The 27437-nt window shown below is 35.9% G+C and overlaps 3 protein-coding genes across 6 annotated transcripts in view; 2 read left to right on the top strand and 1 right to left on the bottom strand.

Moving 5' to 3' along the window:
* Nucleotides 1-4013, bottom strand: part of scube1 (signal peptide, CUB domain, EGF-like 1) — a 71382-nt gene extending 67369 nt beyond the window's left edge. For all 4 annotated transcript variants that reach the window (XM_016447472.1, XM_016447473.1, XM_016447474.1 and 1 more), the window contains exons 1-2: nt 3733-4013; nt 1848-1970 (exon numbers count right to left, since the gene is read on the bottom strand). In XM_016447472.1, coding sequence (XP_016302958.1) covers nt 1848-1970; nt 3733-3820 — 211 coding nt within the window. In that variant the 5' untranslated portion in view covers nt 3821-4013. The remainder of the gene's footprint in view (nt 1-1847; nt 1971-3732) is intronic.
* A 1256-nt stretch (nt 4014-5269) lies between these two features.
* Nucleotides 5270-12937, top strand: LOC107658828 (sorting and assembly machinery component 50 homolog B-like). The gene is made up of 15 exons (XM_016447490.1): nt 5270-5452; nt 5618-5728; nt 6110-6211; nt 6593-6680; nt 7053-7159; nt 8026-8156; nt 8308-8395; nt 9116-9244; nt 9337-9408; nt 9569-9655; nt 9925-9995; nt 10886-10953; nt 11091-11237; nt 11725-11866; nt 12179-12937. The coding sequence occupies exons 1-15, from the start codon at nt 5432-5434 to the stop codon at nt 12222-12224; spliced, it is 1410 nt and encodes a 469-aa protein (XP_016302976.1). The 5' UTR covers nt 5270-5431; the 3' UTR covers nt 12225-12937.
* Nucleotides 12938-14753: 1816 nt separating this feature from the next.
* Nucleotides 14754-27383, top strand: LOC107658818 (mitochondrial 10-formyltetrahydrofolate dehydrogenase-like). Its single transcript, XM_016447479.1, has 22 exons — nt 14754-14871; nt 16517-16661; nt 18374-18608; nt 19395-19560; nt 19671-19772; nt 19893-19982; nt 20486-20620; nt 20731-20856; nt 20939-21030; nt 21649-21916; nt 21986-22113; nt 22315-22465; nt 22543-22613; nt 22696-22801; nt 24045-24132; nt 24384-24477; nt 24635-24734; nt 24821-24919; nt 25009-25174; nt 26257-26362; nt 26485-26684; nt 26775-27383. The coding sequence occupies exons 1-22, from the start codon at nt 14824-14826 to the stop codon at nt 26828-26830; spliced, it is 2772 nt and encodes a 923-aa protein (XP_016302965.1). The 5' UTR covers nt 14754-14823; the 3' UTR covers nt 26831-27383.
* Nucleotides 27384-27437: the final 54 nt, after the last annotated feature.

Genomic DNA, 27437 nt, shown 5'->3' with positions numbered 1-27437 from the left:
GTGGACGGAATGTCCGCTCAGACAGCATAAGAGCCAAAAGAGAGAGGAGACGCACACATGCACGCATAGTTAACATGCTAAAAGCAAAGCGGCCCGGTTGGATTCAGTGTAACTGACAGCCTCATTGCCCTGCAACCGTAGACTGCGGTTTAAAGGTGGGAGGAAAAGGCTTCTGTAAGGTCCAGAACATCCCCAATGTTTCCTTAGAGAAATAAAAATATGTTGTTCTAGCCCACGCTGTCTGGCCTCAGACAGGAGTATTAAGCGCTAACTGTGGAGCAGTCTGGTGCAATGCCGTTTCACATCCACCTATAATTCATTAATGCAATTGAGAATGGGTGTCGGGTGTCATAATAGGTAGAGAGCACATTTCATGCTTTTCCTGAAACACAAGCTCCACACATGTGAGTGAAACGGGGAGCGAGATGCAAAATGAACAATCTAGAATCCACAGATGAAGAATGCAGAGTACAATAGGAAACAGCAGAGAGAGAGAGAGTAACATGACTGTTTGTCTGCTGTAAACGTGTCCATCATATTCAGTCCACCTCTCTGATACTCACAAACTCATTTACGCCCATGTAGCTCGTACCATCAATCGCACCAGCTGTATGAACAACTGGATGAATACAAATTTTTCCTGGGCTCACTTAACCTGGGTCTATAAAACAAATTCTGATTTAGGTAATATTATTGAAATGGCAAAATTACATCACTTATGCAATTTTTCTAGCAATTATCAATAATTGTTATTCATGTACCTGCTCAGCCAGGAAACAAAACTGTGAAATTATGAGTACTAAATTATGGAATAAAGTACAAAATATAATGATTTATATTGAATGATATATTGTATAATTGAGTTTAAAATAGAGAAAATATTCATTTTAAAATAATGGTTAAATAGAATTTTCATGCTGACAATACATTTTGAAATGAAAAATATTGCTTTAGAAATGTGCATATTTATGTACATTTTAATATAATGACAATATATAATTTGTAATGAAAAAGACAAAAATGCATACTGTATATCAACTTTTGTAACACACCACCAATAAATAACTAAATGAATATTCAGTTTCAATTGTTGTAATACAATGGCAAAAATATTAATTTAGAGAAAACACATATTGTATGTCAACTTTTTATTTAATAACACCAATCTATACTTTTTAAAGAAAAATTTTAAATCAGAAAAATGCATATTGTATATCAATTTTTGTAACATAATGCAACATATAATTTCTAATGAAAAAAAATAGATTAGAAATATACATACTGTATATCATTTTTTGTGAGTACATTCTCAGCAAATTTTTATGTTTGCGTGAACAATTGTGTTAAGGAGATTTTATTTGTGATCTTTTCTAATTTATAGTCAATATAGTTCTGCAATTAAGGTGTTTTAGCATCTGAGACAATGGTCATACATAAAGAAAACAGCTGAGATCTCTGAGATTGGCATCTTGGCAAATATGAGCACAGGTATAGATCTTTTCAGCACTTTCTTCCAACATTTATCAGAGTATGCATGTCCACTACCTGCTTAATAGATCTGTGTGAGTGTTTCAGTGAGTGTGTGAGTGTGATCCGCTCTGATCGTGTATATGTTGGCTCCAGCTGTGCTGTGCTCTCAAGCAGAATGGGAGAGGGAAGTGTAAAGACTGGAGCAGGTTTTGCCCTCCCAGCACCTCTCACCCTCACATTGCACTTCCTCCTCACTAATTAAGACCCACAGCAGGAGCTAGAGAACAGCTGGATGACCTGACTGAGAGTGTGTGTGAGAGACAGGCGGACAGGGACGGAATGAGCGAAAGAGAGGGAGAGAGATCTGTCTGTCTCACCCTCGCAGTGCTTGCCATCTCCCTTGTAACCAGTCTTGCAGATGCACTTGAAGGACTTTGGAGTGTTTTGGCAGAGAGCATCGATGTGACAGTCGTCTGTGGATTCGGAGCACTCGTCGGCATCTGTGGAGTAATCACATGGGCAAAGATTTAGCTAAATGCAATTGTTACACATCCCAGATCTGGAAAGATTATAGTGTCACATTAGACAGAAAGTGCCACTTTTTTGGTCTAATAGATCAGTGTTTCCCAACCTTTTTTTAAATTTTAGCAATTTAAAAATATTAAAAAAGGATTTTTTTACACGGCACCCCTGCTCTCGACAGACGGCACCCCAGGGTGCCGCGGCACCCCAGTTGGGAAACACTGTAATAGATAACTGAACATTTCCAGGCAGCTGAGTGAGTAAGAAAGATATGAGCTAAATGTCAGTTTCTAAAAACATTACAACCTTTCTTTTTAAATGCGATAAGCTTTTAAATCTTTTTGTTCATCGCCATCTTTTACAAACCGAACACGTTCAAACAGAAGAGCAAGAATGAGTTCCAGAAACACCTAAATCCATCCAAGTGTAGCACATCAATCTAAAGACAAACTAGTCAAATTGAATTAAAAAAACATTGTCTTTCAAGAAAAATCAATGTTTTTACGTGTCTCTGACAGGGGGTTTGGGGTGTGGTACTTTACTCTTTGTCACTGATCTGAGAGCAGTTGGCTTTTTCTTATGAGGATCTTATTGCTGGTTTAGACAGGTGAAGCTGAAGAAAACAGAACAGAACAAAAATGACCAAATCTACTCAGACAGGACAAAAGCAGAAAGAAGACGTTTAGCTTTTCAGCCAAGAAAAACCAATAGAGTGTCCAATAAAGTGATATATTGATTCACCTAAAAAGCAGGAATGATGCTCATTCAAGCTCCAAATACAGAAGTGAATGAATAAATAAGCAGACTCCTGGAAAGCTCATTTAGGAGAAAGGGTCTTTTTGAAGAGGTAAATGAGGTGGTTTGGTTGGATATTGATGTGTAGCCTTACCAGTACCACACCACTGGCCCCTCAACCTCTCCTCTGGCTTTTTATCATTTGTATGGGCTAAATCGAGTGTTTCTTTAAACTTTACGCAAACGGAGCACCTTTTGCGCAACGTTGCGCTCTTTTTTATACAACATCTAACCCATACACGGAGAAAGAAAATCAGAGTACTGTTTGTGCATTTCAGAACTTAATGTCATAAAATAATGTCTATTTGAAAAGCTTCAAAACATAAAAAGCCAAAAGTCTACTATGCGCAATCGATAAACTCATTTGGAGATGAGTTGGGCTATTCATCTCTGTGTTTATTTGAAAAAGCATGCGTTCGACCTAAAATACACAGATGAAAATATAAAACACCATTAAATCTTCAGTAGTGTCGTGGTTAAAAAGAACCGACGATCTGTTTTTATCGTTTGTCTCATTATTGACTTTTCAAGGCATTCATTATGGAGAGACACAATGCGTATTGATGGTAGTGGAGGAGTGAGGAGTCGATAAGCCCCCCGAACCAACCCCATCAGGGCGGCTCATGTTCATATAGACCCCAAGGGAGCCCGAAGAGACCCCGGCAAAAGCTCTCCTTACGGAATATCACGCGTAAAACAATACAGACGCGTTCAAATACGCATATAGCCTACCTTATGCGGTAATGAGAGGGCAACATTTTAAACAAAGTATGACTAAATGATTATTCTAAATGAATGCAATTTCAGGTTTAATAATAGGCTACAGAATGTAATGCAATTACATGGAATTCATGTGCAAAATCATGCAACCACTGACTTATATCCTATTTCAGGTATTAAAAGTTTCACCAAATAAATGATGTGAAAGGTACAGGGAACACTTACCTGCGACTCCAACATTTCCCATGACATCTAAAGTATTTATGAGGAGGAAAAACAAACAGACGTCCCAAGAGAAGCAGGCAGGACCCATGGTTAGAGGCTGTGAGTGAATGGACTTCTCCAGTTGTGCGTTTCTTTGATAAGAAGCGTTTCTGCTGCTGCTGGCAGAAAGAGCACAAGAGCCCGAGCCCCGAGACGCCTGCTGATTGGTTTGCGCACATTTGAGGAGGAGATGGGAGGTGGAAGGAAGGGGGCAGAGAGAGAGAGAGAGAAAGAGAGAGTGCCTAGATAGATAGATGGATAGATAGATAGGTAGCGTATAGAAAAAGAACAATAAACATTAAGCAATAAAAAGGTTAAAAACATAAATAAGTAGTCTATATTAAGGAAATACATAACTTTATACACACACATGATGTCATTATGTAAAATCTAGATTTGGCAATAATTCAGTTCTGCTTTGGTGTGTTCCATTCCTGTCAAGAGTAAAATTACATGTTTAAATTGCGCGTCTGTGACTGACAGCTTGCTGTCAAACTGAGTGAACCAATAATGTGTAACAGTAAATACAAACGTTCCTGATATCTATAGCATTCCCCAGGAATCGTTTGCAATAAAATGTTGGATTGACATTTAAAAAAAAACTGGAAGTGCTTCTCAGTTTGGATTAATCTAATCATCATAACATGATAAAAGTTGTAGTTTTTAGCTCAACAAGAAAGATTCTCCCAACTTTGCTTCTGTAAAAGCAGCGACTTGTTAAAAGTCATGTTAATCAATAAAAATGCCAAACACTAAAGAGGTTATACTGCCCTCTCCCGGAGAAATGGAAGGACATCATTACAAAAAGCACTGTGCCTTGTAATGTAATAATGGATAACGGTTTTAAAATATAATTGTATAGAGACTGCATTTTGCATTAAAAAAAGAGCAATTTCTAGAGTTAATAGAAAAACTAAAACAAATATTTCCTAATTTCTGTCACTTTGAAAGATTGTACCAATGATTAGATTATTGTTTAAAGATAAGATTAGACTAATTACATTATTTGTCCAGGCCTGTAAATCACAAATTTAAATCCGTGATATTTTCGTTTTTTCCATGACCATAAAATCCCTGCAAATACCACGGTACCGAATGATTTGCATATTCATATACTTTGGTAGGCTATATCAAGGTAGGACACTAAAAAAGTATCACAGAACATATCCCAAAAACCTGGTAATAAGTAAGAAATAATAGTTTGTAACTGTTACGTGACCCGAGTAAGTTAACGCTACACCAAAACGAATTTTTTTTTACGTATTATCAGCAAAACACCTGTCTTTGATAGTAAGTTCACAAAACAGACAAAACAAACAGTCGTAACGTTACTCCTTCTAACTGTCTCTCTCTGAGGGTCTGAAAGACGCACTCCATACATACTCCTTAAATTTGAACATGTCCTTTTCTGTTTACATGCAAGAGACTCTAAACAAACTCGAAAATAAGGCACGTAAGCGGCGCACAGAACAAGGACACGCCCACTATGCACGACGTCAAATCATTCTAGCCAATCGCCGTCCAGGTTCGCCTAGCAGTTGCGTGTCATGGCGTCCTCCTTGAAGGGGGTTGGGTTCACTGCTTCATTGTAGTGCGATATTTTACATTCCCACGATCAGCTGAGCGGCCTCAATACGATTAGGATATTATTGCACTAGCAATGGGGACTGTGCACGCACGGGTAAATGTTTTCCTAAAGACTCGGGGTGAAATATGCTTGTTTTGTCTGTGCCTTGCGTGTTATTGTATTGTTACAGAAAGCTATCTAATGCGTCTTTGTGCAAGTGCCACTGGATATGGCTGTATATGTGTGCAAAAAACAAAACTGGTCATGTTTGTTTTGTAGAGTATGGATTCTTACCCCATGCATGGGCGAGACTTGGGCGTTAACCCAGATGATCTGGAAGTGATGGAGGCGGTGCAAGAAACTAAACAAGAGGTTTTAGAAAATAAAAATGTAAGTTATGTTAAACTCGTACTAAGTTCTTTTTAAAATCTTTTATACTGATAAAATTGAGCTGTCATGCTTTTTTGGATATGTACCATGGTTATACCATGTTAGATGTCATGGTGCATAAATTTGGTCAACATGAATATACCACTTTTCATATCAGACTATACCAACCTAAGGAAAAGTACAATAAAACATCGACAGTATCTGATGGTAATACTACCATAGTATTTTCCAGTATACGGTAGTACTGAAATTCATGTATTTGTATCAAGTACTTCCAATAATACTATGGTACAGTACATGTCCAAAAACATGGTATTACTGTGGTACCATGTCCAAAACCTGCAGTCTCACACTATGACATCTCTGACTGTTCTCATTTAGGTTGTTGTAGAGCATGTCAACATTGAAGGGCTGGGCAGAACTAAAGAGGATTACTTGGGCTATGAAATCTCTGATGTCTTCACTGCCAGAAACCTGGTTGAAGTAAGTGAGCTGTCAAGGTCAAAGTGTTTGTTAGGACTGGTTAAGTTATTATGAGTGGTGATAGACCCAAATCGTCCAGTTCAGCCGATTAACAGAAGGGTTTATTCCATCTCGTAAATTTTGCGACTGCCTTCTCAATGGATATTGCACATTTTCTGACATTTTATAATTTGGACACAGTTTGGATATAACTTCCCTATAAATAAATGTATCTGCTAAATGTAAATGTAAAACACTTAATAAACACATATTACGTCTGTCATTAAATTGTATGAAACATATCAGCATTATATTGGCCATAGATATCAGCCATTCCAAAAAAAAAACATATTGCTCGATCACTAATTATGAAATGAGGTAACAAGCTCAGTGTTTCCACAGGTGATGAGAAAATCCCACGAGGCCAGACAGAGGTTGCTCCGTCTAGGCATATTCAAAGAAGTGGAGGTGGTGATTGACATTTCAGAAGGTACTACATCCAAAACATCTTCATGCTTGATTCAGTTATAGACCGTTCAGTGGAAAGTGTCCAGTTTTTCTGGACTGAGCTGTTGCATTCCCCTCAGAGAGGCTGTCTAGCCCTGACTTTCAACATACTAACATACTAAACAGTTCATTTACATACTCATAAAGAAGAGCAATAGGTCTAAAGGTCAGCCTTTTTATTGTCAGTATTAGATCTGTAGCATATACTGTAGGAGAGACAAGTTTAGAAATTCAACCTGGCTTTATAATAAATATATTTGCAGGATTTTTCTATTAACTTCATAGAGGAGTCCACTATGCCTTAACATTCAGCTATGGTGTTGTTTGTACAATGTCTTTTTGATCTCCTCTTTAGGAGCAGACGCGCTGCCAAATGGACTCGATGTTACATTTGAGGTGACTGAGCTTAAACGACTTACTGGCAGTTATAATACCATGGTTGGAAACAATGAAGGCAGTATGGTAAGAACCATAATACACACATATATTGCTTTGCATCCTACCCTTGCCATGTTGCCTTGCCAACTAACTAAAATAATTTATAAATTATTACATGATAAAATAAAAATGAAAGCTGTAAATATTTGACCCTGGACCACAAAACCAGTCATAAGGGTCAATTTTTCTAAATTGAGATTTATACATCATCTGAAGGCTGAATAAATAAGCTTCCCACTGATGTATGGTTTGTTAGGATAGGACAATATTTGGCCGAGATACAACTATTTGAAAATCTGGAATCTGAGGGTGCAAAAAAATCAAAATATTGAGAAAATCACTTTTAAAGTTGTCCAAATTAAGTTCTTAGCAATGCATACTAATCAAAATTTAACTTATGATATATTTACGGTAGGAAATTTACAAAATATCTTCATGGAACATGATGTTTACTTAATATCCTAATGATTTTTGGCATAAAAGAAAAATCGATAATTTTGACCCATACAATGTATCGGTGGCTAGTGCTACAAATATACCCGTGCTACTTATGACTGGTTTTGTGGTCTAGGGTCACATATAAGAATAAAAGCTCATTTAAAATATGTAAAAATAGTAATATAATAGTATATATAAATAATACTAAAACAGCTCTGGTTAAGACACAGTTACTCTCAAATGAGATCTCCATTCAGACTATAAAAAATAAAACGAATATAATAGAATATTTAATATGTATCATAATAATAACAATATGAATAATATTTATAATAACATTTTCAGTCAGTATGGAGTATTGTTTTATTATCACCAACTCTCACTTTTTCTGTGTAGTTTCTACATAATGTGTCAATATGTGTTACTGCAGTTGTGTGTTTGTTCCTCTCAAGGTCTTGGGCATTAAACTTCCAAACATGTTAGGCCGAGGAGAGAAGCTCACCTTTCAGTTTTCCTATGGAACTAAGGAGACGTCATACGGCCTCTCCTTCTTTAAACCACAGTTGGGATTTTATGAGCGCAAGTATGATTTCTGCAAACAAAATTAAACTTTAAAGGTGAAGTGTGTAATCTTTTTCAATGTTAAAATGCAATTACACCCTTCAGTTTTAACTATAAACATAACAGTGATGCTGAATAGATATTTAACAACTTGACGTCTTTGCTTTGCGTAGCTTCGCTCTAAACCTGTACAAAGTCACCGGGCAGTTCCCGTGGAGCTCTCTAAAAGAGACAGACAGGGGAGTTTCTACAGAGCTCAATGTAAGAAATTAACAAAAAATAAAAAGTTGCTGAAAATTTACTTGCCCTCAGGCCATCAAAGATGTAGATGATTTTATTTTTTCATCACAACAGATTTGGAATAATTTAGCATTCCATCACTTGCTCACCAGTGGATCCTCTGCAGTGAATGGGTGCCGTCAGAATGAGAGTCCAAACAGCTGATAAAAACATCACAATAATCCACACCACTCCAGTCCATCAATTAACAGCTTGTGAAGTGAAAAGCTGTGTGTTTGTAAGAAACTAAAGTTTTAACTTTAAACCGTCGCTTCTGGCCAAATTGCAAGTCCTTAATCCATAAGAACGCTTTCTCCAGTGAAAAAGTCCTTTCTCTGTTGTCCTTTCGCATTAAAATCCACCAACATATTCAGAATTGTTCCGAACTATTTGGTCTTATAAACTGTGCATTATCTGAGCACGTTTCTCTCCCGACTTTCATCTCTTCATGAGATGTTAATTGTTGGACCCGGAGTTGTGTGGATTACTTGTGGATTATTGTGATGCTTTTATCAGCTGTTTGGACTCTCATTCTGACGGCACCCATTCACTGTAGAGGATCAATTGGTTAGAAAGTGATATAATCCTAAATTTCTCCAAATCTTGGATGGCCTGAGGGTGAGTACATTTTCAGGAAATGTTCATTTTTGGGTGAACTGTTTCTTCAGTAATTAAAGATATAATGCAATATGTGTCTTGCAGTTCCCTCTGTGGATGACTGATCACACTCTGAAATGGGAGGGCGTGTGGCGTGAACTGGGATGTCTGGCCCGCAGCGCCTCCTTTGCTGTGAGAGAGGAGAGTGGCCACACTCTTAAATCCGCCCTTTCTGTAAGATGCTCCCCGCTGCCTTAATCCCAAGTGTTTTGGCTCCCTGGTTTTAGACTAATAATTGATTTCACAGATTTCTTGTCTCACACTAGCACACCATGGTAATAGACACCAGAAACTCTGCCATCTTGCCTCGAAGAGGTGCCTTACTGCGGATCAGCCAGGTGTGTGGACTTGAACGTCAGCCCAGAACATATCAGTAGCTGTTTTGTATTTCTTCGCTCACCATTATTTTGCCTCACAATGTCCATCATTCATTAAAACTGTCTGGAGAAGGTTTAGCGTCACTGTTAAACAATACTTGTGTTCGCTCTGTTGGTTTAGGAGCTGGCAGGATACACCGGTGGAGATGCCAGCTTTCTCAAAGAAGACGTTGAGCTGCAGCTTAACAAACCATTTATTTGGGGATCGGTGAGTGGTCTTGATTAATGTATGATGTTATAGATTTTTCTGGTTTTGACATTGTCTGTCATGCTTTAACTGCCTTTGAAAGACAGCAGTTGCTATAAAAGTCTGTTTTAAAGAACATTTGTGGTATTTGGACATTAATATTACCGCCACCTATCTTTCAAATGGACCATTGACACTCCATCTACAATCTCAATTAGGAGTGTCAATGGTTCATTTGAGAGATAGGTGGTGTATACACTTTAAGTAAGTATATTGATTTTCTATTATAGGTGTTATCTGCATCTTTATGGGGAGGGATGATCTATCCTCTTGGGGGTCATCCTACCTCCATTGCTGACAGGTGTGCATTTGTTTGTTTGCTTTTCAGTGTATGCTTTTATTGTTAAAAAAAAAAAAAAAAAAAAAGGTTTTATAATAATACGCACTTATAATTATGTCTCATGATGTGTTCTAGTCATTTTGACCCAGAAAATGCTAGTCAGTGTTATCACTAAGTAAGACTAAAACTTACTTTGCTCACACAGGGTACAGCAACTTCTCAAAAATGTTTTAATAATTTTTATACTTTCCCCATCTTCTTACACTTGTGGTGTTCCTGGTCAAAAATGAAAAAAAAAAGCTTATAAATCTCTCATTATGCTATCACCAAATCTTGGATTCAGTCTTTTATCAACTTGTTTTCTTTCACTTAACACAGGTTTTGTATTTCTTTTTGGATTGATTGTAAGCCTCATTGATCTGAACTCGTGCACCTCAGTTTTTGAGAGAACATTGGCCATATTATCCACAAATAATGTTTTTTTTTTTTTACTCAAAAACCGAGGTGCATCAATTTAGATCAAAGAGGTCTAAGACCAGTCAATTAAAAAAGATACATAAAATCTGTGCTAATTGAAAGAAAATAAGTCGATGAAAAGATTAATTCCAAGATTTGGTGATGAAAAGGCACATAATTTTTGACTTGGAATACCAAATTAGGTAAAGGATTATTCGGTTTAATAAAAGCTATCTTGTATCAGCACAGTTCTAAAGAAACATTTTAGAATGATAAAATCACTCTCAGCTCAATTAAAAAGCCATTCACTGAAGTCATGTAAGCAATTTTGCTAATTTCGACGTGAATTAGATGCTCTCATCCCTTCAATCCTCACCTTCTCAGAAACACGCTAACCAGCCTGAACATGTTTATAGCATTTTACAAATTGCATTGTGGGTGTGTTTTTATGTCAGGTTCTACCTGGGTGGCCCAACCAGTGTGAGAGGTTTTGGCATGTACAGTATAGGCCCTCAGAGTGAAGGTAAAGGTGTATTTAAAAAAAAATTAGAATATACAGCATATAAATTTTTGTTTTTGTACCTTTATAATTTTGTATAAATTTTTCTTAATGATAGCTTTCTTAATGTTTGTTTGTGATTTGAAATCTTACCTGATCAGGTGATTATCTGGGTGGGGAAGCGTATTGGGCTGGTGGGCTTCACCTGTATACGACCCTCCACTTCCGCTCAAACAAACGCGGCCTGGCTGACCTCTTCAGAACACACTTCTTCCTTAATGCTGGAAACCTTTGCAACCTCAACTACGGTCAGTAGTCATTTATCGAAAACTTGTCATTTGTTAGTCTAGAAAAAGAGGATTAGTTTTTAACTGAGGAAATGCAGTTTATTACTTGAAATAAAATAAACAGTAAAAAAAATTAAATCATGCAATTTCTCATTTTAGTTTAACTTTATAATAATTCATTTAAATCATTAAAACTAAAAATACATCAAAAATGATATACATTAATAAAAGATACAACAAAATTTTAACTACAATAAAAATGGAAAATCTAAAAATGAAAACAATATTGTTGATACTAAAATAACACTAGTCTCTAGTTCTATAGATAGAATATATGCAATGAAGCCTTTTGTCCACATGGTAATGCTGTTGTTGCAGTGAAACTTTAGTATGACACTTTCAATTTAGACTACAGTGGGCTGAGTATTATGAAAACTATTTGTTTAAATCAGCCTGTCCTTCGATTTACAGTAGTTTTTGCTTGACATCATGCATCGTGTTTGTGTAGGAGAGGGACCACACGCACATCTGCAGAAGCTAGCAGAGTGTATCCGATGGTCTTACGGCGCAGGAATAATTCTACGACTGGGAAACATTGCTAGGCTTGAACTCAATTACTGCTTCCCCATGGGTGTTCAGAGCGGAGACAGGTACATATACACATCCACTGAACCACATTCATACTGCGTCACTGGCAAAATAAAGGCACTTTTGAATTTTTAATAAAGATGAGCACTTTTTTTTGAAGCCAAACCACTAATTTTCTACCTTTACTCTGCTGTTTTGAATGAACAATGATGGCCTTGACAAAGAACTGTGTTTGTTCTGCTTTCGATTGACTTGTGGGTTTTCTGTCAAATTGAATCGAGTTTTTAAAATTCCTCAACCTTTAACAACTACCTCTTTGCAAAGCAATCTAACCAACGATTTGAATCCTAAATTATTTTTTTGTTCCTTGACAGGATATGTGATGGTGTGCAGTTTGGAGCAGGCATCCGTTTCCTGTGATCTCGTAAAACTGCCGTCCTACTGTTAAAACTGGCATTTGTGGGATAGCGATTTTTGGATTTTGAAATGAGTGATCCCTCCTGCATGCACACTCTTGAGGATGCACTTAGTTTTTGTACCTGCAAGACAAAAAATACTTAGTTTTCCTGCATACCTCTCACTGTTTGAATAAGAGTCCAGGGTTTAGTGAACGACAATGAAAGCTTATCCAGTCTGCAAGGAGACTGCAGGTGCTAAAATAGTTAGGCTTTTACAGTTTTTTTCTAATGAGGAGAGCTTTAGAGATTATTCATGATCAAGCTGATAAACAAGAGATTTAATTCAAATCTACACCTCCGTCCACTCAAATATGTGCTATAATATAAGCTGTCCCTGCTATTGCGATGAAACCCTTGGATGAATTCTGAGAATGAAGAATGGATTATTAAAGGATGCATTTATCCTGTAGCCATTTGACTTGAACAAAGCACCTTATTTCCTTTTAAATCTGATTGTTTAATGTTTCAGTCAGTTTTCTCCTCTAATGCCAAACTAGGTAAATAAATTGATTCAAACTGACCTCACTGAATTAGTAGTGAGTCGAGTTTCTTCCAGCCATAAGTCCCCTTTGTGAGATCCACCAGCAGTGCTTTATTATTAGGACACTTTTTATTATTGTCTGAACTTAAAATTTATGTTTATTGTGCACAAAAATAAACCTTTTGGTTCCCTGATGTATTTGTTCTTATTTTGTGATCATTTAAAAAAAAAGTTGCCTTAAAAGGCTGAAATTGAATTGTCAAACACGTACTTTTACATGGCAACAATGGTGTACATGAACCACTAATCGAAATAAAATGACAGGATCATACAGAATGAAGGATAAAACATATGAGATTGAAAAACAAAAATGTCAGTAGCTCATATTGAACTATATTTTCATCTTGTTAAAAAACTGTAGTTTTAGACTCCTGAGTGGCAAAACACACACATTAGAGCTGTTTTCTGTTTGTCAAAGGTAACTAGCAGATCAGGAACAGCTTGATATCTGTCATGGAAAAGTAAACAGAAATGTGTCCAAACTATTTGCAGGATAGGATCCCTCCTGAGCCAAATAACTGACCTTGAGGTAAGGACCAAACACACACTGCCTGTTTTAACAGATGACTTACAATAATGCACTCCGATATGTTCTTGGATGAAGAGTTTTGTGAGTTCAAATATCATTTTATTTTGCCCTTCCACAAACTACGTCCTTAAAAAGTCTTAAATCAGAGCAGAAAATCTTAAATTCATGGCATTAAATGTTGCCAACATTGCAAAAAAAATATATATATAAGTGTTTTTGTACATATTTTTGCTAATTAAATATTTACACATCTACAACATAAATAAATCAAGATGCATTTACTTAAGATGCGAAATGAAGACATGAAGTCTTGTTTTCTTGGAAAAGATCAACTTTCTTGGATAATATCAACTCGCTTCATTTTAATAATCTTCACAGAAAACAAGACTTTTTATCTTGCATGTCATTTTGCTTCTGATGTAAATGTATCTTGATTTGACAATTTTAATAAATTCTCAAAAGTAATGGAGATTGATTGGAAGCTTTACTTTGAAAGTTTTTAGTGTTGCTAATACAATTTATTGTGTGCTCCCTAGACATGTCCTACACTCTAAAAAATGCTGGTTTAAATACAACCCAGCACTGGGTAAAATATGGACAAACCCAGCGATTGGGTTCTCTTGACCCAGCGGTTGAGTTAAATGTTTAACCCAACCTTCTGGGTAGTAACCCAAATGCTGGCTCAAAACAACCCAATTGCTGGGTTTGTCCATATTTTACCCAGCACTGGGCTGTATTTAACCCAGCATTTTTTAGAGTGTACATTTAGAGAACTTATTGACTTTGATTTATTGCTTTCATTTTCTTTACTTGGTTTTAAAAAGTCTTACATTTACCGTCATGAACCCCTCAGATATCCGTTATGTTTTTAATAATATTATTAATGATTAATAACTGTTACGCATCTGTCTAAATGAATAGGCGCCGTGACGTATGTCCCGGGAGCGCGCACGCACTGAACTCGCGTCGGTTCAGTCTGGTTCAGCTGCCACACTGAGAGGCCACCACATACAGTCAGTGAACCGCAGGACCGCATGTTCCCAGCCCACCACCCCGGACTTCAAACCTAACCTTTCTTTAAGTGTTTATAAATGCTGGTTTAAATTCAACCCAGCACTGGGCTGTATTTAACCCAGCATTTTTTAGAGTGTACATTTAGAGAACTTATTGACTTTGATTTATTGCTTTCATTTTCTTTACTTGGTTTTAAAAAGTCTTACATTTACCGTCATGAACCCCTCAGATATCCGTTATGTTTTTAATAATATTATTAATGATTAATAACTGTTACGCATCTGTCTAAATGAATAGGCGCCGTGACGTATGTCCCGGGAGCGCGCACGCACTGAACTCGCGTCGGTTCAGTCTGGTTCAGCTGCCACACTGAGAGGCCACCACATACAGTCAGTGAACCGCAGGACCGCATGTTCCCAGCCCACCACCCCGGACTTCAAACCTAACCTTTCTTTAAGTGTTTATAATATTTTCACCATGCTGTGGGCGGTGAACACCATCATAAGGAAATTCTCCTCGAGCTCTGTGAGTAATCGCATCTTCTGCATTGTTGATTTTGCCATACATATGAATGAATAAATGAATGCATACGTGAAAAATGTGCTTTATTGATGGCAGACACATGCATAGACCTTAAAATAAGTTTTCTAAATGTTGGTGAACTCTTAAATAACATTATAATACAGTGTTTACCCATGCACAGTTATTGTAAGTGTGCTGTCAGCTGATATAACCCAGTATCTTAATGCAATGTTGTAGGTGTTACACTTGTGTATTAATTCACTACATATGGACACTATATGCATGTTAATTAGATATAGGGTTCTATATAGTTAAACCGGTTTGGGATTTAATGTTTGCCACGTTGCTTCGTCGGATTACTTCCAGTGGACAGATCCGTGGAGAGTTGCATCAGCAGTGGGCGAGAATATGAAGGCAGATCATATTACTAATGCCACTATTACTAGAACACAAACTAGAACTTAAGATCACACGTGCACTGATAGATAAACATTTTGCATGCATGATCTTGCTATGACAATCCATAATTACTATGCTGTTATGTATTAGCAATGCTTTAGCTGGTTGTGTCTCCCAGCAGCTCTTTATATTTAGCCCCATCGTGCAGCACAGTTTCAAAGTTCTTTATTGGCATGGTTGTTTTGCATACAACAATGCCAAAACATCAGATGCACACACAAAACAAAGATTAAAACTTAAAAGATGTTTAAAGAAAAGATAATACAAATAATAATAATAACAATACAAAATAGAACGTAATATAATGAAATGAAATAGACAATGTTGTGCTCATTTTAGTCGAGATCTGTAAAGTTATTTAAAAAATACAAAAAAATGCAATTCGTGCAGACAATAACGATTTCGGAATTAAAGTCTTTGGATAGATTGTTTAAAAAAACATTAAAAGGCTGAAATTCTTGGTATAAATAGTTTGGCATAATATTTTATTTATTCAAACAATAATAAACTAATAATAACAACAACAGTAATGGTAAAAATGTATTATTTATAGTTTAAAACAATTCAATGTCCTCATTTTTATCATGATCTGAATTAAAAGTCATTTGAAAGATTGTAAAAAGAAAAAAAGTCTAATTAAAGGGCTGAAATTCTTGCTATAAGTAGTTTGGCATTCATTTATTTATTTAAACAATAAAAATAATAATAAACTAAGACTACAAGCAATAATAAAATATATTATTTATATTTTAAAATATTTTCCTTTTTTATCATTATTTGAATTAAAAGTATTTTGAAAGACTAAAAAAGAAAGAAAAGAAAAATGACTGAATTTCTTGGTATTTATTGAATATTTACTGAATTTCTTATTTATTCAAACATGAATAAATACCAAAACAATAATAATATATATTATTTATATTTTAAAACCATATGTCCTCCTTTTAATCATTTTTGACTTAATGATAATATAATAATACATAATACACTGAACACTAAATCAGCTGGTAAATATGAAGATCACAGCAATGGTTGGTTTCAGAGAACAAAGGCTCATATTATGAGTATACGAGTTATATACTGATTATGTTTCATATTTTAATGTCGGTGACACTTTACAGTGAATCATATAGTTTTGTCTGGTGAGCTTGTTTAAAATGTTTTAACATTATAATACTGTTTCTCACAGGCTTACTACCAAAATAAGCTGAAGCTGGCCCTGATTGGCCAGAGCTTGTTTGGACAGGAAGTATACACAAACCTCCGCAAGCAGGGCCATAAAGTGGTGGGTGTATTCACAGTTCCTGATAAGGACGGCAAGGCGGACCCCCTGGGTGAGTCTCAGATGGGTGGGGGTGGGATAGAGTGGAGCACTGACCGTTTTTTGTTACTGTAGTGGTGTCATGGGGGCTGGGAAGTGTCACAGAAGTGGAAGTGAGAGATGGAGAACAGGAAAATGAGAAAGCCCCCGTTCTTTTGAACATCTCTAATCAAATTTATCAGGTTTGTGGATAACATTAAGGCCGTCATTGTTGTAATGAACACTTAGAGGAAGTGAGGTCGTCACAATGCTGCATGCCTGAGCAGCTCATTGGCTCACAGCTCAACTGTGTGTGAGTGTTTATGTTTGCGTGAGGCGCAGGAGCAGTTTAGTGTTGGTCAGAGAAGAAGTACATCCCGCATAATGACCGCATTGTTTTGGTGAAAGTGGTGTGAAGCCGTGTGAGGTGAAAAGTCCCCCAGTGATCAGAGCATTTGTGATGTATGTGAGAACAAAGAGGAGACACGATCATACGATCTTACAAGAGTTCGTATGAATGGTAAAGGTCTTCACTCATTACATCAGTATACCATTGCCCTTTGTTGAGTGCCCCAAAAAAGGTTTAAAAAACTCTTATTTAATATTTAAAATATATTTAAGGATCTAATAATATTTAATAATTAAAATAAAAATTATTCTGCATTAATAATTTAATTATAAATTGCATGCATATTGAGAAGTACAAAAATAAAAAAATTATAAACACACACACACACACATACATATTTGATTACAATAAAATTATTAATGCATAATAATTTGTAATTATAATTATAAAAGTATAATTATAAAATTTTATTATAGGTGTATATGTATACACACACATTTATTTTATTTATTTATTTATTTTGCATTTTATCAACATGCAATGACATATTGAGTGGTAATATCTTTATAGTTAGGAAATATAGTTATCTTCAAAAACTACTCGTCTTAGTCTATTTGTTTGTAGAAAATTGTTTAGAGTTGCAGGATTATTCTGTAAATTCAATCAAATAAAAATGTACGTGTATAGTATAAAGTTAAAGGGATAATTCACCCAAAAATGAAAATTCTTCCATCATTAACTTACCTTCATGTTGTTCCAAACCTGAATGAGTTTCTTTCTTCTGTTGAAAATATTTTAAAGAATGTTCGTAACCAAACAATTGATGGTTGCCATTTACTTCCATAGTGTGGAAAAATACTATGGCCACCGTCAACTATTTGGTTACCAACGTTCTTCAAAATATCTTTTGTGTTCAACAGAGGAAAGAAACTCATACAGGTTTGGAACAAGTGGAAAGTGAGTAAATGATGACATAATTTTCATTTTTGGGGGAACTAGACCTTTAAGTGGATGAAACCAGGAAACATAATAAACTCCATTCCTGTTTACATCTGCTGTCTATACGGGTTGAACTGTAGAACTAGTTGATTTGTTACTTTTTGATTCATCTCCAAAAAAATCATGATTACATAATATGCCGATTACAATTTTAATGACTGTATTGAGGTGGTGAACAGTGCCCAGGGTACTATAATATTTAAGTCCTTTGAAGTTGATACAGTGGTAATACTCGGCCTGCACTAACAGTTTATTACTGATACATTCATAGATTCAGATATAAAAGACAAGGTCAGTTACTTAAGTATGCATATTGATATGATAAGTGCAGTAAAGTCTGAATATGCCAGGTGCGACCTTATATAACTTCTCAGAATCAATCTCTCTCTGACCTTCAGCGGTGGTGGCGGAGAAGGAGGGGACGCCGGTGTTTAAGTTCCCACGGTGGCGGGTGAAGGGTAAGCCCATCCCAGAGGTGGTGGAGGCGTACAAAGCGGTGGGCGCCGAGCTGAACGTCATGCCCTTCTGCTCCCAATTCATCCCTATGAATGTGATCGGCTTTCCCAAACACGGCTCCATCATTTATCACCCCTCCGTCCTGCCTAGACACAGAGGAGCCTCTGCCATTAACTGGTGAGATTTTACCCAAAATTTTACCATTTCTTTATAACTACACTAAAAATTAAAATTTGTTGAAAATGTACTCATCCACATCAGTTAATCCAAGATGTACGTGAGTTTGTTTCTTCATTATAAGAGATTTGGAGAAATTTAGCATTACATCACTTGCTCAGCAATGGATCCTCTGCAGTGAATGGGTGCCGTCAGAATGAGAATCCAAACAGCTGATAAAAACATCACAATAATCCACAAGACTCCAGTCCATCAATTAACATGTGCAAAGCTGCGTGTTTGTAATAAACAAATCCATCAAGATGTTTAACTTTAGGCTGTTGCTAAAGTACGAGTCCTCTGTTTATAATATTGCTTTCTACCGTGAAAAACACATCTTGTCTGAATCAGGAGAGAAATATGCACAGATTAAGCACCGATTACAAGCAAAATAGTCAAAAAAAAAATAAGTCGGTAGATTTTGATGTGAAGCTTTATTATGGATTATGGATGCATGGATTTGTTTCTTACAAACATGCAGCTTTTCGCTTCACAAGACTTTATTGCGGGACTGGATTCATGTGGATTACTTCTGGATTATTGTGATGTTTTTATCAGCTGTTTGGACTCTCATTCTGACGGCACCCATTCACTGCAGAGGATCAATTGGTGAGCAAGTGATGCTCTGATGAAGTAACAAACTCATCTACATGTTGGATGGCCGGAGGGTGAGTAGATTTTTAGAAAATTTTAATTTTTGGATGGACTATTCCTTTCAATTAAATGGATTTAAATATGTGTGTGCAGGACACTAATCGAGGGTGATAAGAAAGCAGGATTTAGTATATTCTGGGCTGATGATGGTTTGGACACCGGCCCCATCCTGCTTCAAAAGGAATGTCCAGTAGAGCCCAACGATACAGTGGACACACTTTATAACCGCTTTCTGTTTCCAGAGGGCATCAAGGCTATGGTAATTATGAAGAACATTTTCAAAAACACTTTTTATACAAACTAAATGCTAGATTTTGACTCCTATGAGGTTCATGAATCTGAGTTGACTTCCATATTGTGTTCAAACAGGTAGAAGCTGTACAGCTCATTGCAGACGGCAAAGCTCCAAAGATCCCTCAGTCTGAAGAAGGAGCCAGCTATGAGGGAATCCAAAAGAAATCCAATGCTAAGGTGAGACCCAAAGACAATTATGTTAATCAGTCCAAATTAAGCTTAGGTTTTTCAAAGGTAAGCAAAAAAAGGTCCAGGAAGTGAGCATCATTTTATCTGTCTTTGCCTCTCTTTCTCCAGGTGAATATGGCTCAGCCAGCAGAGGTCATCCATAACTGGATCCGTGGTCATGATAAAGTTCCGGGTGCCTGGGTTGTCATTGATGGAAAGGTGCATTTCCTAAACAATAGTCCGTTTGAATCTTGATCAAAATGGGGCCACAAAGGGGACCATAACAAAAAGATGCATATTACAAATTACATATATAAATACATATAATATTTTACAAAATGTATATTTTAAATTTCTACTGTAGTAAAATATAATAAATATTTTTATATATAATATAAATATTATATATAAAAATAATGTAATATTTTTTAAATAATATAAAAATATTACTTAAGTTATTTAAACTATTGCAAATTAAAAATAATAAATTAATGATACATTTTTGTAAATCTTTAGAAAATCATGCTAAATATTACACACTCATATATTATGTAAACAAAACTTTTATTTTGGATGCGATTAATCATTTGACAGCACAAACATTTTTACTTTAGACAAACTCAAGACTAATTCTGATGGTCCTGCTATAAGATGTTAAGTGAATAATGTTTTTACTGTATAGTAATGTGTGTGTGTGTGTGTGTATGTGTTCTTTTGTGTAGCCAGTAACGCTGTACAGCTCATCAATGCTGAGCGGGTCATTGCCCGCAGGTCAGCCAATCGAGGTGGAAGGGGCGTCTCATCCTGGACTCATTGCCAAATCTGGGCTTATTCTGTTTGGGTCTGATGGAAAAGCGGTTAGCTTTTGCTCTTTTATTTACTTAGCTTTTAGGCTTTTAGTGCATCAAGTCTGTGCTACAAATTCATAATAAAGAGAATTAACAGCTTTATTACAATATCACTGCAGCTCCAGGTGAAGAACCTGCAGTTTGAGGATAGAAAGATGATTCCTGCATCCAAATACTTCTCGTCAGATGAGGCTGCCAGTTTGGATCTCACAGACGATGAGAAGAAAATGGCAGAGGAAATCAGGGTATGTGTATGTGCCTCAGAAATGTATTGTAGCATATATTCGAGCAATTATGTCATTTTTATGTTGTTTTATACTTGTCTAGGCGATCTGGAAAGGTATTCTGAGTAATGTTCCAGTTATTGATGACACAACCGATTTCTTTAAGTCTGGAGCTGCTTCCATGGATGTAGTCAGGTGGGTATGAATTTCATTTATTTATTTATTGTTTTATTTTATTTATCCTATTTATTTATATACTGTATTTAATATTTTAAATGATATACTGTATTTAATATTTTATAGTATGTTAGAGTATTTATAGATTAGCTTTTTTAATTTTAATTTTAGTTTTAGTCATTTTTATTAAAGTAAAATAATATTTAACTTTTTTTTTTGATCGTACATTTATATTTTATTTCAGCTTTGTTTCACTGACTTTTAATAGTTTTGTAAACCTTTTTCATTTTAGTTACAATAATAACACTGAAACTAAAAGGCAAAAATGGCCCGAAATTGTTGCGACATTTACATCACAATCATGATCACATTAACATGATTTACCATGTATACATAAGATTGCTGATTTAGTATTTATCAATTTAGCAGAAGTATTTTGAGTTCATTTCACATGCAAACAGATTAGCCAATCATAACAGAGGTCATTTACATATTAAAGTCTTCGTAAAAACAGTTTCTTTAATTGTAAGGGGGCTGAAAATGGTAATGTAAAACTAAATGACAACTATTTGTGAAGAATTAGACCTTTATGAACATTATTAGTGGATACTGCGTTATTGTGATTGTTTGGTTTAGATTGGTGGAGGAGGTGAAGCAGAAATGCGGAGGAGTTCAGCTTCAGAATGAGGATGTCTACATGGCCACCTCCTTCCAGAGCTTCATCCAGATGTTCGTCCGCCGCCTGCGAGGAGAAGACCAGGAGGAGGAGCTGGTCATCGACTACGTGACAAAAGACGTCAATAACATGACAGTGAAGATGCCATATCAGTGTTTCATCAATGGCAATTTCGAAGATGCCGAAGATGGAAAGACATACAGCACTGTGAACCCAACAGATGGTTCGGTACGTTCAGTCATTTCAAACACACATGAACTCATCCCTGGCATGACTAATGGTTGTGTTGTGTTTCAGGTGATCTGTAAGGTGTCATATGCATCCGTGGCGGATGTGGACAGAGCAGTTAGTGCAGCCAAAGAGGCCTTCGACAACGGACCTTGGGGTAAGATGAACCCTCGTGACCGCGGACGGCTGCTCTACCGGTAAGATGTGTTCGAGTTTTGTTGACTTAATTGAGCCGCTGGGCAAATATTTGACATGGATATGAAAAGCCAAACTCATTTGCAAAACAAATAGTAATACAGTGCGATCATTTGACCTAGAATTGATTTCTCAGAGAACTTCCTGTTGGGCATAATTTATGTGCAACACATTGGGAATTGTTTGACTTCTTTTGTGTGTAGTTTGGCTGACCTGATGGAGGAACACCAGGAGGAGTTGGCAACTATTGAGACGATTGACTCTGGTGCCGTTTATACTCTGGCCTTGAAGACACATGTTGGCATGTCCATTCAGACGTTCAGATACTTTGCTGGCTGGTGCGACAAGATCCAGGTGTGTGTCTGTGTGTTCACTCAGGCCTTGATTTGATATTTTCCTGTCACTGACGCATCATGTCCTGTTCCTCGCAGGGCTCAACGATACCCATCAATCAGGCCAGACCCAATCGCAACCTCACCTTTACAAAGAAAGAGCCTCTGGGGTGAGTGATTGTAAATGTGTGTGTGAGTGTATGCAAATTTGATTAGCATAAATGTGTAAGATGGTGTTTGTTTGCATTTCAGTGTTTGTGCCATAGTGATTCCTTGGAATTACCCACTTATGATGTTGGCATGGAAGAGTGCAGCCTGTCTGGCGGCGGGAAACACACTCGTCTTGAAACCTGCACAGGTAAAACACACAAACACAAAAACGATTATTAGTTATATATATATTAAATTAAATGAATTAACATTATTATAAATGATTAATGATGAAAATATACAATATACAAACTAGACTATACTCTCAATTATTTTGATATTCTCTATATTCTCCCATTATTCTCTATATTTTTAAAAAGTAAAAATACCGTTGCATAAATTAATAAAAATTGAATTATAAAAAATATACAATACACACAAAATATACAAAATATGACTTACTTTCAGAAAAACACACACTTGTGCATATAAACTAGAATATATTCTCAGTTCTTTTGATATTCTCTCTATATTCTCCCACTAACTGCACTGATATTTGCTGAGTATAAATTAATAGCTATTCTATATGTATATTTTATCTGATATAATATAAATTAATACATATAAAATATATACATATGTATATATATAAAAATATACATTGATATAAATATATAAAAATATAAACTCAGTAAATATCAGTGCAGTTAGTGGGAGAATACATAAACTATTGGATACAAACTAGACTATATTCTTAGTTCTTTTGATATTCTCTCTATATTTTCCCACTAACCACACTGAAATGTGCTGATTTTATGTTTATATTTTTTATATATTTATATTAATGTATATTTTATCTGATATAATATAAACTAATACATATACTGTTATTTTAACTAAAGTACAAATACTATTAAATAAATAACAACTGAATTATATAAAACAAAAATGTACAATGTAGAAACGATATACAAAAAGATGATTTATTTACAGGGATGTAACGATTCACTCAACTCACGATTCAATTCGATTCACGATTTTGATTTCACGATTCGATTCGATTCACAATTTTTTTTAACAAAATTAGATTTAAGACAAATTATAAATTAAATGTGTCCTTTTATTATTGCTTGGACAAAATGCTGCACATTTCTTTGTGAAATTTTTTGCTTCTATTGTCCTCATTTGTAAGTCACTTTGGATAAAACCGTCAAAAGAAAAAATACCATCTAAACTTTTCTAAAGACAGTAAGTTCCCCTCAGACATACATTCATATAAACTCCTACACCTAAATTAATCGCGATTTGTTTAGCATCTCAAACGATTTGAATCGTCACATATTTGAATCAATTTTCAACCGGCTAATTGTTACATCCCTATTTATTTACTTTCCAAAGAAACAGATTATAACTGGATAGAAACTAGACGTAAATTCTCTTGATTTTTCCAGGTAACTCCACTAACCGCGCTAAAGTTTGCTGAGTTGACAGTCAAAGCTGGCATTCCCAATGGAGTCATCAACATTGTACCAGGATCAGGTATCAGGATTTGACTCATATTTCGAGTTGTATAAACAAATAGATCTCATTGACAGTAATGCACTTATAATGAAAATCTATGGGACAAAAGCAGAAATGTCCAGCATGTCTGTTTATTAAAGCACATATTTATTCCATACAAAAAAAAGTGTTACTTAAGCTGTGAAGTTTTAAAGAATCATGTTGTTATTTATCACTTAACTTTCTTACTCCCTATGATGACTGACATTTCGGTCACCTCTTTCTCTCAGGTGGTCTGGTCGGGCAGAGGATGTCTGATCACCCTGATATCCGTAAGCTGGGTTTCACAGGCTCTACTCCCATAGGCAAACAAATCATGAAAAGGTGAGTCCCATTCATGTAATTGAACTAAAGTCAAAACTATAGTTGATTACTCTTGCTATTACTCAAATATGTCATGTACAATGACAGTGAATCATTCAAACGGCTCATATGGTTTGAAAGAGCCTCCAGCTGATGATTTCTGTTGTTTATGTTGCAGTTGTGCAGTCAGTAACTTGAAGAAGGTTTCTCTGGAGCTGGGCGGTAAATCTCCCCTCATCATCTTCAGCGACTGCGACATGGACAAAGCAGTGAGAATGGTGAGAGAAGACAACTAGTGTCAAAAGTTACAGATGCAAGATCATCGTCGTCTTGAGCTTACTGTGTGTTTGTGTGTACGTTGCAGGGCATGAGCTCTGTGTACTTCAACAAGGGAGAAAACTGTATCGCTGCAGGCCGGCTGTTTGTTGAGGAGTCCATTCATGACGAGTACATCAGGAGAGTGGTACGTGTTTCCTTCGAACATTGATTGTATAATAAAGCCTGCGAGCCGCTTCTAGATGATGACGTATTGGTGTGTTTTTGTGTGCTCAGGTTGAGGAAATCAAGAAGATGAAGACTGGAGATCCTTTGGATCGCTCCACAGATCACGGACCTCAGAACCACAAGGCTCACCTGGACAAGCTGGTGGAGTACTGTGAGCTCGGCGTGAAGGAGGGGGCAACGCTTGTGTATGGTGGGAGGCAGGTGGACAGACAAGGTGAGACCTCCAATCTAAGACATCCATGATTTAAAAGGGTTTGTGAACATCAATTTGTTTTGTGAATGTTTTCGAATGTAAATAAGGCCATTTTGGTCATGTATAATGACGAATATATATGCTATAATAGTATTTCTTAATATTTTGAATTGGCTTTTATTTTTAGATTTTAAGTTGTACTTATTTTGTTATGTGTTTTGGCATTTTTATTAGTTTTTAATATATTTCTGTTCTTTATATTTAGCTTTAGCTTTATTTCAGTTTTAGTTTTATCAATATTAGTACTTTAAATTATTTATTTCAGTCAGCTTTTAAGGCACCATTTCTCATTTTCATTTAAGTTCAAGTGTTGCATTTTAATTACAGTTTAAGTTTTAGTCATTTTGTTATGTGATTTTGTCATAAGTTTTTTTTTATATTTGTATATTAATTATATTTAGCTTTATTTTTAAATTCAGTTTTAGTTTTTAGTCATTTTAAGTAACTTTTTTTTCAGTTAGCTGCCAAGGCACCATTTCTCTTTTTTTTTTTACTTTTAAGTTTTTTCATTTTAATAGTTTTAGTCATTTTATGAGCTTTCGCCATTTTTATTCGGGGTTTTTTTTTTCAATTTTAGTTTTAGTATTTTAAGTACTTCAACATTTATTTCAGGCAGCATTTCTAATAATTAATAATTAAACTAATAATTATGTCAACTTAATTTCAGTTACCAAAAAATATTTTTAGTAGTTCTAGTTAATTTAGTTATTCCATTTCTAATATCTGCCTATTTATGCTTGCAGGCTTTTTGTATGGAGCCCATAGTCTTTACTTTCATTTAGTCTTCATTTGAATAGTTTTAGTCATTTTATGATCTTTTGTCATTTTTATTAGTTTTTTTTTTTTTTCAATTTTATTTTTAGTTAAACTTGTTTATTTCAGGCAGCATTTCTAATTTTCTTTTATGTTTTCAAAGTTTCAATGTTTCATCTAATAATTATGTTTTATTTCAACTTTATTTCAGTTACCAAAAATAATTTTTAGTAATTTTAGTTAATAATTTATTTATTCCATTTCTAATATCTGCCTATTTATGCTTACAGGCTTTTTTATGGAGCCCACAGTCTTCACAGATGTAGAGGACCACATGTTCATCGCCAAAGAGGAATCCTTTGGCCCTGTTATGGTGGTATCCAAATTCAAAGATGGGTAAGCTGCCTTTTTTGGATCTTAGTAGGACTTTTTGTGGCAGTCAGACCTGCAAGATGATCTAAATCCAAGGCAGGAGCTCATTAGAACAATATGTAATATGATTGTTTGATGCTCATCAGTGATGTAGATGGAGTTCTGAGCAGAGCCAATAACACAGAGTTCGGCCTGGCCTCTGGAGTCTTCACCCGTGACATCAACAAGGCCATGTACGTGAGCGAGAGGCTGGAGGCAGGAACCGTGTTCGTCAACACCTACAACAAAACCGATGTGGCGGCTCCCTTTGGAGGCTTCAAACAGTCCGGATTTGGGAAAGACCTTGGTAAGAGTGAACAAAACGCACTGCATCATTACTCTGTATCACTTTAAAACCAGATTCATGAACATGAGGACCATGTGCATGTGTATACAGGTGAAGAAGCCCTGCACGAGTACCTGCGGACTAAAGCTGTGATGGTGGAGTATTGAATGAAAAAGACTGCATGGCCCGTGACTGCAGCTTGAAGTGGCCGGACATTGATAGGAAAAGCATTTCCTGCCATGACTACACTGATGTGCCTACGTTTTTTATCACCCTTTTTTCTGGAAATGTTTGGAGTGGGACAAATGCTGACTTACCAGTCTACACTGGCTAACAATGTTTTAAAAATGGAAAAAATGGCAAAAGACCTCCAAGTGGAGCCAAGGACACAGAATCAGCCACAAATCAGATCAAGCATTGTTTTTAACTAGTAAACAGGTATCATACTGAGGTAAAGTGAATTATCAGACTGAGTCAGTTTCAGGAAGTAACCACAACACTACAATGATCTTGAGCGTTTCCTAATCATGTTTCCAGAGACAAGTAATTTGTCTGTCCACGCTGAACATGAAACTGCTGCGTGATGCTTTTGCCGTGATGCTGAAACCAAGAAACCAACAAAATGTCCTGTCGCTCATCATATCACAACTGGTTAGGATAAAATGGCTCATTTACACAACTGTTCAAAAGTTTGAGGTCAGAAGTCTCACCAAGGCTGCATTTATTTGATCAAAAGTACAGTAAAAACAGTATCTGCATAGATGAGTGGACCAA

Source organism: Sinocyclocheilus anshuiensis, unplaced genomic scaffold, assembly GCF_001515605.1.
Source record: "Sinocyclocheilus anshuiensis isolate Anshui unplaced genomic scaffold, SAMN03320099.WGS_v1.1 scaffold283, whole genome shotgun sequence".
Taxonomy (NCBI): domain Eukaryota; kingdom Metazoa; phylum Chordata; class Actinopteri; order Cypriniformes; family Cyprinidae; genus Sinocyclocheilus; species Sinocyclocheilus anshuiensis.
The sequence above is the reverse complement of the archived record's forward strand: the minus strand, read 5'-3'. Positions and strand labels throughout refer to the sequence as shown.

Coding starts and splice junctions, on each gene's coding strand:
- LOC107658828 (XM_016447490.1), top strand. CDS start 5,432: ATGGGGACTGTGCACGCACGG. Junction 5,729..6,109: donor AGGTTTTAGAAAATAAAAAT/GTAAGTTATGTT, acceptor GTTCTCATTTAG/GTTGTTGTAGAGCATGTCAA. Junction 7,160..8,025: donor GAAACAATGAAGGCAGTATG/GTAAGAACCATA, acceptor GTTCCTCTCAAG/GTCTTGGGCATTAAACTTCC.
- LOC107658818 (XM_016447479.1), top strand. CDS start 14,824: ATGCTGTGGGCGGTGAACACCATCATAAGGAAATTCTCCTCGAGCTCT. Junction 21,031..21,648: donor GCTTCCATGGATGTAGTCAG/GTGGGTATGAAT, acceptor TGTTTGGTTTAG/ATTGGTGGAGGAGGTGAAGC. Junction 22,114..22,314: donor CGCGGACGGCTGCTCTACCG/GTAAGATGTGTT, acceptor TTTTGTGTGTAG/TTTGGCTGACCTGATGGAGG.